The sequence below is a fragment of the Syngnathus acus genome, chromosome 13, assembly GCF_901709675.1.
Source record: "Syngnathus acus chromosome 13, fSynAcu1.2, whole genome shotgun sequence".
NCBI classification, from domain to species: Eukaryota; Metazoa; Chordata; class Actinopteri; order Syngnathiformes; family Syngnathidae; genus Syngnathus; species Syngnathus acus.
In genome coordinates this window covers 14,824,507-14,838,917 of record NC_051098.1, presented here as the reverse complement: position 1 = coordinate 14,838,917, position 14,411 = coordinate 14,824,507, and the positions used below count along the sequence as shown (strand labels likewise).

General features: G+C 43.8%; 2 protein-coding genes across 6 annotated transcripts in view; both read right to left on the bottom strand.

Moving 5' to 3' along the window:
- The window catches only part of LOC119132302 (dual specificity tyrosine-phosphorylation-regulated kinase 1A-like), a 7,959-nt gene extending 2,344 nt beyond the window's left edge, over nt 1-5,615 (bottom strand). Inside the window, exons 1-10 of one of the 3 annotated variants that reach the window (XM_037267442.1) lie at nt 4,807-5,615; nt 3,501-3,562; nt 1,961-2,157; nt 1,748-1,840; nt 1,456-1,644; nt 1,185-1,332; nt 814-1,100; nt 581-727; nt 121-261; nt 1-31 (exon numbers count right to left, since the gene is read on the bottom strand). The exon at nt 1-31 is cut by the window's left edge and continues 273 nt beyond it. In XM_037267442.1, the coding sequence (XP_037123337.1) occupies nt 1-31; nt 121-261; nt 581-727; nt 814-1,100; nt 1,185-1,332; nt 1,456-1,644; nt 1,748-1,840; nt 1,961-2,157; nt 3,501-3,528 (1,261 nt within the window). In that variant the 5' untranslated portion in view covers nt 3,529-3,562; nt 4,807-5,615. Of the gene's footprint in view, nt 32-120; nt 262-580; nt 728-813; nt 1,101-1,184; nt 1,333-1,455; nt 1,645-1,747; nt 1,841-1,960; nt 2,158-2,913; nt 3,150-3,500; nt 3,563-4,806 lie in introns of those variants that run through there. The other 2 variants (XM_037267443.1, XM_037267444.1) reach the window with 2 other exon arrangements.
- Nucleotides 5,616-7,038: 1,423 nt separating this feature from the next.
- Nucleotides 7,039-14,411, bottom strand: part of LOC119132214 (CD166 antigen homolog) — a 31,719-nt gene continuing 24,346 nt past the window's right edge. The window contains exons 5-16 of one of the 3 annotated variants that reach the window (XM_037267276.1): nt 14,114-14,201; nt 13,373-13,546; nt 12,803-12,927; nt 12,579-12,711; nt 12,199-12,311; nt 11,971-12,097; nt 11,257-11,378; nt 9,416-9,548; nt 8,821-8,850; nt 8,372-8,483; nt 8,015-8,159; nt 7,039-7,949 (exon numbers count right to left, since the gene is read on the bottom strand). In XM_037267276.1, the coding sequence (XP_037123171.1) occupies nt 8,057-8,159; nt 8,372-8,483; nt 8,821-8,850; nt 9,416-9,548; nt 11,257-11,378; nt 11,971-12,097; nt 12,199-12,311; nt 12,579-12,711; nt 12,803-12,927; nt 13,373-13,546; nt 14,114-14,201 (1,260 nt within the window). In that variant the 3' untranslated portion in view covers nt 7,039-7,949; nt 8,015-8,056. Of the gene's footprint in view, nt 7,950-8,014; nt 8,160-8,371; nt 8,484-8,820; nt 8,851-8,919; nt 9,115-9,415; nt 9,549-11,256; nt 11,379-11,970; nt 12,098-12,198; nt 12,312-12,578; nt 12,712-12,802; nt 12,928-13,372; nt 13,547-14,113; nt 14,202-14,411 lie in introns of those variants that run through there. The other 2 variants (XM_037267277.1, XR_005099814.1) reach the window with 2 other exon arrangements.

The following is a 14,411-nucleotide window of genomic DNA, read 5'->3' as shown; positions in this document are numbered from 1 at the left end:
AGTGGAGCTTCCGCGAAGCTGGAGGTTTATACTGCGAGGAAAAGAAAAAGAAAAGACAGTGACCTATCTTTTTCCATTTTATTTGGTGGATTCAGAAATTGTGTAAAGATCACCGCTTACCCTTTTGCCATCTTTGGTCTTTTTAACACTCCATGTACCATCTGAAAGCTTCTCAAAGAACTTCCTGGCTTTTGGGGCTAGGTCCATTATGTGATTAGGTGGGATGCCGAGAACCTCCACTATTTTGTTCATCTGGTCCACCTGAGAAAGTCATCACAAATCAGGTTCAACACATTTCAAGACAGGCCTGGACAACTTGCACATGTAAATTGCAAGTTGCTTATCAAACAAATTGTCAAAAATCACGTACATCCAATTAAGAAAAGTCACAAAGGAAGAGACGCATTTTCAGAGACTTCTGCATCTGCCTGTGACTACTGCCCATAAAATGAGACTTTAAAATGTAAATGTCCCACCACATTTTCATAATGACAAAAGGTGTGCAGGTATGGCGATATTGACCCACGTGACAAAACAACGGGCGTGGACATGATCTGTTGGATAATGGTCTTCCATATACCTCATTGGCTCCACTGAAGAGAGGCTCTCCTGTATGCATCTCCACCAAGATGCAACCCAAGGACCACATGTCGATGGCCAGGTCGTAGGGCATTCCCAGAAGCACCTCTGGGGAGCGGTAGAAGCGACTTTGGATATACTGGTATATCTGCACGGACAAAGACAAACAATTAGCACTTTGTATACATTTGGAATCCTGCACGCGACGCGGTCATGCCAAAGAGCATTAGGTACCCGTTGTCCCAGCTGGCACGAGCTGCCAAAGTCCACTATTTTGATGGCACTCCTCTTCGGGTTGCAGAGCAGGATGTTCTCGGGCTTCAGGTCACAGTGGATGATGCTGAGCTCGGGCGTGGCCAGGAACAGCAGCGCCGTGCATAGCTGCTGAGCGAACTTCCGGGTGAGGTTGAGCGAGACGCCGCGGAAGTTGGTATTTCGGAGCAGGTCGTACAGGTTATATGAAAGCATCTCAAACACGAGGCAGAGGTGGTTCCGAAACATGAAGTGCCGCTTCAGGTGAACTGTGGGAAAGAGACGGTTGTGTCCAGGCGTTACAAGAATTTGGAGTGTGTGACTGAACGGATTGGAAGCGAGTGTTTATTTACCAATGTAGTATTTCATCTCGGTGTCATGTTTATTCATAAGCTCTAGGAGGCGCACTTCAATCTGGGCTTGATTGAGGAAAGCTTTCTTGTTCTTGATGATCTTAATTGCAACCCATTCCTGCTCCGCTCGGTCGTACGCTTTCACAACCTAAAAAAAAAAAGAAAGACGTTCAACGGTCGGCTAAAGTTTGACTTAAATGACGACGGTTAAAATACTGAAAATAGCTGATGATTTACGCTTAGCTAACAAACGCGTAGCAGCAGTACCCACCTGTCCAAATGATCCTTTTCCTATCAAGGAATCAATCTCATATCGGTCCATCCACTTCTCCCCATTCTTGACGATGTAGTCATAGTTATCATCGTCATAGCCATCATTGAAGACCTTCCTTTCTTTTTTGTGACTGGAGTCTTCGCCCTGACCCTGTTGGTGCCGCCGCTTCTTTTTTGCATAATACACCTGAAGGGAGAAAGAAAAACAAAGTTTAGGGGCGGAAAGAAACAACAACAACAACAACATTAATTTGGGATTCATGTCATTGCTTCAGAATGCTCCGACTGACCTCATTGATGTGTTTGTATGTTTTGATAAGGTCAATGGAGAGCTTCCTCAGGGGAGCTGAAGTTGGGTCACGAAAGCACTGGGGCATGTGCCTCTGAAGTATCAAAAATGTTACATAACAGATCATAAATGACATGTTTGTCCTTTGGTCAACAATTCAAGCGCCACCGTTATTGAGCGGCGCTTTGGAGCTACTTGGGATGTGTCCCTGTACCTGATTGGCAGTGAGCTGTGTCGTCTGGTCGCTGTACGGTAAGACCGTAACAGATTGGTCAGTGCTTGGCTGGTGGCGCTCACTGTACTGCTGGTGCGTATGGGGCATTGGAGCAGCCATCTGAAGACCAGCAGTGTGTAAAGAAAAAGAGGGCGCAAGCCGGACAGACGAAGGTTTGCATGCTGAAGTCTCTCCTCCTGCAAGACATTAGCACCTTGCCTTGAGTCGCCGCGCCGGCGAGATATGCCATCAAAACAAAGAGACTAACCATGACAATGTGTCATTACAATGCAGAGGGGTAGTATTTACTTTTCACACACACGACATACAGGACAATGTGCCCTGTATTCATAGATCAACTACTCATTTGCTTTTCCAACAGGTAAGCATAGATCTGCATGTGTGCTCTTAAATGAGGGAAAAACGGTGCAAAAATGAAATGTAAGCAATATTTAATATTGACGCGTGTATTGAAATGATCAGTGTGATACAGCCGAACTGACAGATTTGCAGACAAAATGGGAGGAGGATAATCGCAGTGAAATGGCATATATGCGACAAAATTAACACGTTGCTTTTAAAGCATCAAATTGAACGAGTAAAATAAATCCTATTGGTTGCATGAGCAAGATGCAAGGAGAAAAAGGGCAGCGCATGAGCAGGCTGCAGAGTAAAAAGGGGTGAAAAGAAAGGCCCGGCATACTGTACAGTGAATCATCCTTCATTTTAAGGCAGAAGGAATGGGGGGGGGAAAAAAAAAATATGAAATAGCACGTTGAGCTATCAGCATCTCTCAGCACACAACACAATTCAGCAGCGCTCCACAGTAACCACTATTCAGAATCCCAGCAACAGCACCTAATTAGCATAGCCTATCACCACAGAGATACAGCGTGATTTGGCAAGCCCATCAACGCACAGGCCAATCACAAGGCGGTATGCAAATAGCCTACTTTTGTTGCCAGGGCAGAGCGGCTCCCATTTTCCAATGAGAAAACAAGAAATAAACAAGAAATCAAATTGAACTTTGGCATACTTAGACGCCGCTTTCGACACGAGAGGCTGACGGCAAAATAGCCGCACAGCCCCAAAAGCTACACTCGCGACGAGAGCGTTGGAAAGCTGAGCCAGCCCGGGGAGCGCCTCAAAATACACGGCCAGCCCAGCGACAAGCAATAAAGGCAGGCGACGGACGGCAAGACGAGAGCGCGCAGGCAAAGGCTGTATTTAAAGGCGCACACAAGGTGTAACACAAGATGCCTTCTGCTCCACTTATAAATACATACATGACGACCTGGTTTAAATGGAACATTTCTTTGCAATTCTTCGACATGTTAGCTTCCATTTGCTAGCTTTAAAAACCACTACAGGTAATCACCTAATGCACTGAAAAGTTCAACTGCGCTGCATCTTTGTCCCACATAACAGCGTGATGCAAATTTGGAGAAGAGCACCGCGACAGGGAGGAACTTAACTTCACCGCTTCCCATTTAGTAGAAGAGGATATAGAGAGAGATGTAAACACACAACAACCGCTAACCTGGATGCATCTTGTGCAAAAATGTCATATCATCCTGGCAGGAGAGTCCAGCAGACAACCAACTACAAGGAATAAAAGCACATTATTATCACTAGTTTTGTGTGTGTGTGTGTGTTTATAATGAGACGTCCTCTACTAGTTTTAGTTGGTTTAAGTCTGTCTATGAGTTGTAGGATGTCCAGCGAGTTGAGTTCAAACTTTAAAAAGTCTACTTTGGAGATATAAAAGTCTGCAGAGTAGATTTTCTTGTCTGTATGGACTGGAGTTACAATCACACAGATTGTTTGGTTTTAACACTACATTCCCTCCAAAAATAGGAGCACACTGCTTCATTTTTTTGGGGTGGAAATTATCTTGATATATCTGTTCAGGACTGGCTGCATCTGAACAGTTCCTTTTCTGTCTCAACAATCCACAGAGGCCTTGAAGGTGCACTATATATATATATATAGAGAGATATATATAGATAGATAGATATATAGATATATATCTATATCATGATATCATATTAGTGACCTCTATAATAGGCCCCCCCATCAGACTGCATTCCAAAATCTTAAACCAGCCCGCAAATATCCATCTATATATGTAATAACGACCGCGGCTGTGGGTAGCGGTGTACTTACAGACGAAGGGGCGAATTTCGTCATGGCTGGAAATTATTAGAACGCATATTCAGTGCTATTCTGGTCCCCCGTAAACGCATGTCGTCCTTCCGAGGGGATTCGTCTAGTGATCCGATGCGATCCATCCATCCATCCATCCATCGGTGGTGGACAGGAAGGCTTTAGCTAGTGACGCTGTGCTCAATTGAGCCAGCGGGTTGTTGGGGCCCACTCAGCTGGTTCGTCAACAAGTCAACGTTAACCATTAGCCAAGGGCTTCGTTGAATTAGCACTCGGGCATTAGCAACATGAAGGCTAGACGAGCTCTCACACACATATGTATATAATTCAACCAATCCAGGTTTAAAATAAAGACGTGCGTGTGTGTTATAAAAAGCCCGATCGCACAATGACACTGTAATACCGCAGGGTTAATGTTAGCGGTACCAGCATGACTCTCCACACACAGCCGCCCCCCCCCTTTTTTTTTTAGAACGCCTTCGAAATGGAAAATAGTCCTCATTTAACACTTCGACTTTCAGCCCCACGAATGGGTTAGCTAGCCCCGCCATGTACCGCGGTTGAGCTACCGTTCACAGATCCATCATCGATTTTGATTTATACATACAAAACAATCCGCACGAAGCACAAGGCTGCATCCCGTTTAAAAGAAAAACCAAATAAATGTAGTAGCCGCTCACCTCTGATGGCACGATCTTCATTTAAAGTCCAATAACCTGTATGATGAGGAAACTTATCCAGCTTGAGATTCTCCCCTCCCTTTGCACGGTTAGCGAGGAATGATCACGTTAAATCCAATCCGGCGTCCGTCTTCCGACGGGCAAATATGACAATTATTTGCCAGGCAGCTCTAATAAACACTCCATTTTGGACGGGGGATCGACGATCGGGAGGAACGTTACCATCAGCTGATGACTAGCAACATGCTAGCGTTGACTAGCACGCATAAGTTAGTGGCTAAGCTTTAGCGAATCGGGCTAGTGCTAGTTGACAAAATGAACGCGGCTAACGTTAGCGACCTGTCCCGGGCTAGCCTCGAGCTAACAATCGTTAGCCCCCGCCGCTAAATAAATGCTACGTCAAAGCGATTTTTACGCAGTCTTTTGTCAAATTCGCGTCGACCTCCTCGAGCGGCGCGACGGCGACGGTGGATTCGGCGTGTTTGAAAGCCCAAACGGACACCGCGTCCTCCGGTAATTCCGCTTTGGAATTTTGTGTCAATTTTCACAAAATGGCGCGCGGTCCAAACCTGCGCAGTGAACCGGCCCGGTGGACCACAGACGCGGACAAGCCGACTTTCGCGGCGGCGCCGCCTAATTATTTCTACCGCGTTAAAACGTCGGCCTCTTGATTTTCTTCACTCGATCCATTAGACGCATCTCGTTATCCGAAAACGTCAAATGTATATCCACTGACAGCATTATTCCGGCGGGAAGGGAGAAACATTTGAAAAAGACTGAAGCTGGAAGGGGGGGGGGGGGGGGGGGGGGGGGAGGAAAAAAAAAACTCCTGACAAAATGGCGATGCGCTCGCTTGTTGCCATGGCAACTGTCAATCAAAACCCGAAAGTACCCGGATGCACCAATGACGAAGAAAATGTAACTGGCCAAAGAGGACAGAGAAACTCTTCCACAGCGCCTTACGCGTAACTTCATTGGATTTTTTTTTTTTTTACTTGTGGCTACACTTCAGCAGATATATGTACAAAGAGAAGTTTTATTAACTTTACGCAGCCATTTATATTGGAAAAAAGCTTCTTTTTATTTTTTATAGGTGTTTTGTATATTCTTTATAATACTGTAGCTTGTATTTTATTAGATTTCAGACAGAAATACTATGTAATATAATTTCCCTTGAATTATTACAATTAGACATTTGTATCTGAAAGAAATACTGAATTATATGGAAATATTGTAAAAATGTGACATGTGGCGTGGCTAATCATAGAAGTCACCATAATACATTAACAGAATGTTCTCTTTAATTTGAATACAATATTTAATTTTCTCACAACTAAGAACAGTATTGTTTGGTATTCGACTATTTTTCTTATTTACAAAAAACAGGTCTACTTCATGAGCTTGCAATTTGATTAACTGTTTTCAACGCAATACCTTAAGAAAAAAAATAAAAATCTTAAAGAAATCACTACAACCTAACAAAATTGCAGACGTGTGCTAACAGTGAAGTCTATTATTGACCACAAGATGGCAGCAGAGATTCAAATTGGTTGAAGAGCAAGATTTCACTGGACACTTTATTAGGTACATCTCTGGATTAAAAAAAACTGATAAAATCGTTGAATTCTGACTGTGACGCACGCGCACACACATAGAGAGAGAGCGAGATAGCATACATACACTCTGCAATTAACAATCTGGCCTTTGTATGAACTGTAAAGTGTCCTTGTGTGTCCAGTAAAGTGCTTTAAAAACAGATGTATTGTTATTCATTCTTTTGATTTGTAGTTTATTTTGTACATCGGCAGCAATTTCACTGGTGATGATCATGTAAAAGATTCGTATTTTAATGATCACGCAACTCTATATAATGATCATGTACTTCCATAGCCTATCTTCATGTCCAATTATACTAATTGCTGATCTGAATCCAGCTACTTATTACCCCTTTTAGTAGCTCCAGTACCACAAAGGATGTCACAGAGCTCAGACCTCCACAAAAGCTTAAACAGTCATAAATTGTCAGCAAAGTTTAATTGTTAAAAGGGGTTTATTTGAAGGAGGTGGCTAATCATTGGTGCTTTTGTGTCATCTAAGTAAGGGGGTCCCCAACATACCGGTATTAACTTAAGAAACTTTTTTTTTTTTTTTAAATGCTGTTGAATGGCAATAACCCCCCCCCCCACACACACACACACAATAAAAAAATAAAAAAATAAAACAGTGGCCATGTTTTCCAAATGTACACTTTATTTTAAACAAAAGTACAAAAAACAAAACAGATATTTACAATACTTGCATGGCAATGTTCACTTTCTTTGGTCATTCTTCCAATTGGATGCTTTCAAATCAGAAATTAACTAAGATACGTCTCAAGTCTGCAAGCGTGGTTTCATCAACAATTCAAAACTTGGGAAAAAAGCTCTTTTTCTTGCACAACATAAATAGTAACAGCAACAACGACAAAATAAAACTCATACTTCACAATGGAATCGTCCCATTTTGAGATCCAGCAGTGACAACTCAAACTCAAAAATGAAGACCCGAGCGGGTAGATTTCCTTGAAAGGGCAAGTGACATGGACATCACTCGCCGGGATCAATCTACCTGCTCGGTGGCGGCCGCCGCCACTGCACAGTACATTTGGAAAAAAAAATTATAAATGGCGCATCCTCGCCAAGACCAACATCAGTTATAACCCTTTAGTCCTTTCTCTACGCCACGAATGAACAAACAGATGTATATACATCCTAAAAAAGCAAAAAAAAAAAAAAAAAAAGCAGATGACATAACAAGACACGATGCGCTTTCCACACATCTTTACAGCAAAGGCAAAACTGGTCTAGAAGTGATTTCACTTGCAGCAACTAACCAAAAAAGTTCCTTTCTAACAAACATGACTGCTAACAGAAGACAGAGCTACAACTGTGTATATGCGCGCGCGTGTCAAGTAGTGCATGTAGATCACATACAGTATCCAATTGTCTGCTTTTTTTTTTTCCTCCAGAGTGGGATTGGATTTGTAGTCAAATTCTCCCTGAAATCAAATCCAAGCTGTCTTCATTGTAATGTACACATTTTTTTTTCTTCTTTTCTCAAGAGATGAGGTGAGGAGGAGAAACGTGCAAAGTTCCATGTTCTCACTGCAAAGGACGACAACGTAAGTAGGAATTGACACGGGTTGTGACGAGTGCGCGAGTTTGCGTACCTTTCACATTCCCAACGGATGGCAGGCGGCTCGGGCGTTTCTCTACACTTCGGCTTTTTGGCTGTTCTCCTCCACCTTCTCCTCCAGCTTTCTCTCTTCCTCGGAGGAGCCGTTCTCCTTCTCGCCGGTCTTCCAGCTGCCTTGTCTAATGAGGGCGGCACATTTGGTTAAGCTGACACCCACGGCACTCACCGGCTTTTAAAGCCGCACACACGCAAAGATACAGTAGGCGTGTTATTTGGGCTAAAAATGCTAGCTGACATGATTCCCGAGCCTCATAAGTACAAAATACATTTGTTGATGTGATCGCACGAACATATTCCACTCGACCGCATAGTGGTCGCAATTACGACTCACTTGGATTTCTTCTGGTAGATCCCGTAAGCCAGCCCAATGACCATGGCGGCGATGAGAAGTCCAACCACCACCCCGACCACCAACTTGGTTTGATCGGCGTCGTCCGATTGGTCTGCGTGACACAAAACAAACGCCGGCGTCACGCCGCTGACGGTCACGCGCCAGTGCGGACCTTCCTGACCACAAACAGGAAGTTGAACCCTAAACGCGTTGGCTGGATGGACACACTGCCACTGTACGTGATTATGACTCGCTGGGGTAAATGTTAATGACAGCAATCCTGTTTGTGACGTAATTTGTTCAGCCAGCAGGAAAATGGGTCATGTTTGCCAGGATGCTGGTGGCGCCGTTCCTTCCGTGTATCAGTATTCCGCACGTATCGCTTTCTTTCAGACAACATTTGCTCTCCGGCCGCTTCCACCACATGCAAAAAGACGTCTACGACTTACCTCGTTTATCCACTCTCACCTCCTCAAATACTGAAATCAGATACGAAATGAAAATTATCGTTCAACCAAGGCAAAAATGACGTCTAAGGCTACTACGTCTAGTCTACTGTCTGCATGCAGGAGTTTCGAATCAGAGAGAGGACGAGTCGACTTGAGTCCCAGCATCCCAACACACACCCGCGCAGACATGACTCAGCGGGAAAAGAGGATACGGCAGTGACTCAGCAATCGTTTAGGATGAGACGGTTGGCATGCAAGTTATTTGTGATGATGGACAAAAGTATTTTGACATACCTGAAAAAAGTCATCACTTAATTAGTGTGGTAGAAGCCTTCGTAATTAACCACAATTACTGAACATTTACGGTGTTTGTAAATGCTAAATGCCCCAATACTTTTGTCCACATTGTGTTATTGTTAGTACATATTTGTTTACCAGTGAAGAAAAAAAAAGCAGTTAATGAAAGTGAATAATGATAAGTGTCATAATGTTGAGTCAGCATGCGAGCGGATTGGACAGCTGCGTCGGTGGAGCGGAAGCGCCGATGAAGGCGGCTTAGCGGATGACGCCACCGGGTGGGCTACGGCGTACTTACGAGACGACACATTGATGTCCCGCGTGTCCTCGCCAAATTCGTTGGACACGGTGCAGGAGACGGTCAGGTTGACAGTGGGCACCACCGTGATTTTGTGCGTGACCTTGCCATTGACGAAGGGACTTTCATCATGCTGTGGGGGGGGGGAGAGAAAATTGCAGCACGGTTCATTTGCCTTTTCAGAGAAGATCGTTTTTTTAATGGCGGCATGTCTTCTCCAATAACACCTACATTTAATAATAATGAATTAAAGCACAAAGGAGAACTGTGCGAGTGTTATTTGAGGAATGACTCTTGTAACCTGGGACGTTGACAAAATGGCGAGTGCTTTTAAGCACCACTAGGAGGCAATGTTCAACCAGTTTGAGTTTCTCGTTCAAGTGTATGCCCGGAAGCGCTGAAGCCGATACCACACACAAAAAAAAAAAAACCACACACACACAAAAGAATAAGCAACACCCTTTGAGTGCAGCTTGGACTAAAAGCAAAGAAAATTATCCCGCGCAAATAGATTTCCAGACCAAAGCCCCTCGAGGTCACGGATGTAATTCACTCTGCCCGCGTTGACACTTTTGTCCTGTCAGTCGCCTCTCAGGTACACTAAGTGAAGAAACAAAAACCAAAAAAAAGCGGGATTTTTACTTTGTGTCAACAAGGTGATCGTGCCTGGGAGAAATTAAGCTTGTTTGTGCTTTCCAAGGGTGCACCTGCCTCGAATTGCCAGGATCGGATATGTTCACAGGTGCGACAGCTGCAGGTGGAAAGAAAACCAAACAAAAGGCAATGTGGCGCTCATCAGGATCATCCAGTGAAGATAGGAGGGGGGGGTGGGTGATGCTTTTGGAAAATCCGCTCCTTTCTTCAGGCCACGTCTCATTTATGCTCAGTTATTGAAAATAAAAGAGATTTTACGAGTAAAAGGCAGCCCCTCCAATAGGTCCTTAATACTCTTAGAGAAGAATTGTACTGAATAAAGGTGTAGATTTAAGAAAGTTTTGTCATTAAATAAAGTTAGAATCATACAGGACAAACGTCATTTTACAGGAAAGAGTAATGTTATTTCCTTAAAATATGTTTTACATGAATCAAATTAAAAATGTAATTTTCAAATGAAACGACATTAACTGATACTATTTATTCATTATACGGAAAACGTCATGGGTGATGTTTCATACTTTCACACGTTCATCAACAATTTTAAAAATATGAATAGACTTGGTTTTCCTGAAAAAGACTGAGTGACATTAGCGTTGTAAAAGCATTTCCCCCCCCCCCCATCTCATTTTGTGGTGTGAACGTTGATATGTCAGACATAATAAGAACACATTTTCATATGGACAGCAGGCGTCAAAGCAAATTGACAATGACGCTCTTCTGTCTCGTGCGAATGATATGTTTTAACTCAAATATGCGTTTGATTTCTTAAAATACATCAAGTGAAACACCAGATGTCTGCAAAAAAAAAAAAGACTTTCCAGGTTATCAGCGTATTTCTACATTGTAAAAAATGTCTCAACAATCAATTCCTTTCTTCATTATTAGAGATTATCAAATCCAAAATAGGGGAAAAGAGCTATTGATCTTCACGTAACCTTGGTAACGGTGACAATACGGCTAATTGGTTTTGCGATCCCAAATTGGCGGCACAGCTGACTGCTGTGTTGCTTTTTGGAGAAAGAAAAATCAACAAAAAAAACAAAAACAGAAAAACATTTATGATCACAACCCTCCTTTTGCTTTTGCTTGTATAGTTTCCAGAGAAAAAGGAATGAAAACAATTTCTCTCGTCGCCACTGTGGCACTATGTGTGTGTGTGTGTGTGTGTGTGTGTGTGTACATACCGAGGTGCCATTGATGCTCCAGGAAACAGATGGCTTTGGAGAGCCCTCGGCCTCACAAATCAAGACTTTATGTTGACCATCTTCACTACGGTGTTTGGACAGCTGTTTGATCACTGGAGCGCCTGCAACAAACACGACGCTCTTGTGATGTTCCTTTTTCATTCACACACACACATCCAATATAAAGTGCAGAGCTCAAAGCAATAGCCAGAAGTGTTCACTTCTTTTTTTTTTTGATGATTGAAACTGTCAACCTCCCGTTTCAACCCAAAAGAGTGAACAGCAGTGATAATAAACTTGGCAAAGACCACTAATTAGTCAAAAGGACATCATTTGCCTAATCCTGCCAGTTTTTTTGTTAACTCTATAGCTGTCAGGGACTTTGTAGAGTCTCAGCTGGTTGCCTGGCAACAGCTCCTGGACAGCTGGGCACAGAAATGCAAAGAAATCACAAAGGGTCATTTTTCTTTCCCCCTTCATCTTTTGTATGCAAAAAATGAGAGGGCATGCTAATTTGTGCTAATCGAAAGCAACGTTTCCTTTCCGTTTGAATAAAATATGGCTTTCCTGAGGCGAAGCTACCGAGGAGACAAGCTGAGCTCAGCCTGACTGATATGACAATTAAAATGTGACAAATAATTATGAATTAGATATTTTCTTGTGAATAGGTCTTTATTGAAAATGGGCATTTCGACATACAATTTGAGTCCGTACCTTCAACAACCAGGTCAAAAGAAACCTTCCTGCGGAGTGCCCCCATCTCCACCTCACCCTCATAGAGGCCAGAATCGGAGTACTTCAGCTTGTTAAACTTGGGCTCTTTGTCCAGCTTGACATTGTCCTGATTAGAACAAAATAGTATTTTTCGTTTCAAGAGTAAACTATTCTTTGAGGCAGACGCTTTCGACAGCCCGAGTTGTTTTTTTTGTTTGTTTTTTTTACCTTGGTCCAGGAGACTTTTGATTCGCCCGAAGAGTCGATCTGAAAAGACAGCTCCAAGGCCTCCCCGGCTGTCTTGATGACGTTCCCAGTGGGGCTTAAATTGATGTCTAGGTCTGAGAGAGACAAAGACGTGAGAGGATGGAGAAAAGACGGCTCGTGTCTCTGACAAGCTCGGAGATATTTCTATTATTAACTCCACTTCTTTTGTTGCACCGCGGCTTATTAGCGGAGAATGACACAACAAAGTACGAAGACCAAGAGATCTGAACGGTACGGGGCAAACACGCTTTACTCTCGACAGCAACACAAGAGGCTCCAAAAATAAAAAAAAGGAGAAAAATGACAGTCATTTTTCAGACAAACACGGCGTGATGTCTTACAATTGACTGTGACGTCCTTGGAAGCCATCATGGCGGGGTTGTCAATTAGGGAGCATTGGTATTCACCGGTGGTGTCACGGGAGACATGAGCGAGGGTGTATGTATTTGTATTTTTCACCGGGATGACATCGCCCTGCAAACACACACGCACAATAGCCGCTGATTAGCTCGGGGTGGTCCGCTGATTAACGACACCGTGTGAGACTTTGGCTCATCAGCGGTACCTTCAGGTGGAAGTTAAAGCTGGTCGGCGCCGGGTTGCCATCCGCTACGCATTTGAGGGTCACGTTGTCGCCTTCCAGCAGAGGTTCTGGGGCAATCACTTGAAGGATGATGTTCTCCGTGGAGTCTGGGAGCAAATAGTAAGCCGTGACAATGAGGTGCTCTTAAAGGTGCCAAGCCAGCAAAACAAACATATTTGGATGGTAGTTGTTGGCCCAAAAAAATATTTTTCAAAACGCGAGGCAAAATTCAGTTTGCGCTGAGTCTTTGACAGACCCCTTGTGTGAAAGTGCACCCGCTTATTTGGAGGCCACAGCGAGCAAGCAGCTTCAATATTTAATGGCGCTTTTGCATTAATCCTGTTTTGCCGGCATCCCCGCAACACGGGAGGACCAAAAAGTTTTCAGATAACCCGTATAACACTGTTGGTTCTAAAAGAAGAAGAAAAAAACACATTTTCATTCAAGGGAGGTAAACACGAGTCGAAATTATTATTTCATAGTCCCGCAGTGATGAAACTCAGAGAAACATTTGCAATTTTGCATCCAAACGAAGAAAGTCGGTCGACTCACATGTGATGGTGAAAGTGAGCTCGGATGACATCAACTCCTTGCCAACTTGGTGCCGAGCGCTGCACGAGAACTGTGCGTCGGCGTCCTCTTTGGTAGCCGAGTACTCCAGCGTGGACGAGGTGCTGGACAGGCCGGTCACGGGGTCAACCTGCACCGAGCCTCGGATGGAAACGCCTGCGCCGATAAACAAACGACGAGCCGTCACAAAGACGCGATCGCAAATTTAGAACTTCAGCCCCATGTGGAAATTCTGTTGACTCGTTCTCTTTTGATGTACACTACAAATAGACTTCACGAGGAACTCCAGACTAGGACGAACAGACTCCGGGGCAGTCAGTTTTCCATGCGGCATTAAACAAATCAGTCAAGTCAACAATAACAGTATGATAATCTATGTCCAAGCTAGGCTAACGTTAGCATGTGTGCTTGTTTTAGTCATCGGGTATCAACAGATATCACAATGACAGCACAAGGATGAAATATTGACCGAATAATGAACAAGAATGGTCACCGATTTGATATCAGCTCGCCGCCCTCGGACCAAGTAGCAAAAATCGACAGCGTCAAATGAGATGCGGTATAAGGAAAACGGTGTAGTGATCCACATAGCTGACTTTTGTGCAGCTAATGTGGGATCAATTCTCAATCAATGACTCGTTGACATTCACACCATTCAAGGACCTTAACGGGAGAGAAAACCAATCGGAGACAGCGCATCCTTTTTGTAAACAAAGAACGCACCTTTGACGCCATCCACCAGAGGTTTGTTGTCCTTCAGCCATGTGACGTTGGCTGCCGGGTTGGCGTCTTTTGCGACACAAGTGGCCAGCTGTGGAACGACATGACAAAAATCCCTCAAAAAAACACTTCGAAAGTCACTCAGCAAATATCAGTAAAGCCAACCCTCCCCCTCCCGGCTCCTGATAACTTGAGGATATTCTACGCAATGGACCATGAAACGCCCAAAGACATTTCTCTGGTCCTGCGGGAATTCTAATTGCAGCGGCGTGGGATGTGCTGCTTACTAATTCATGAGCAC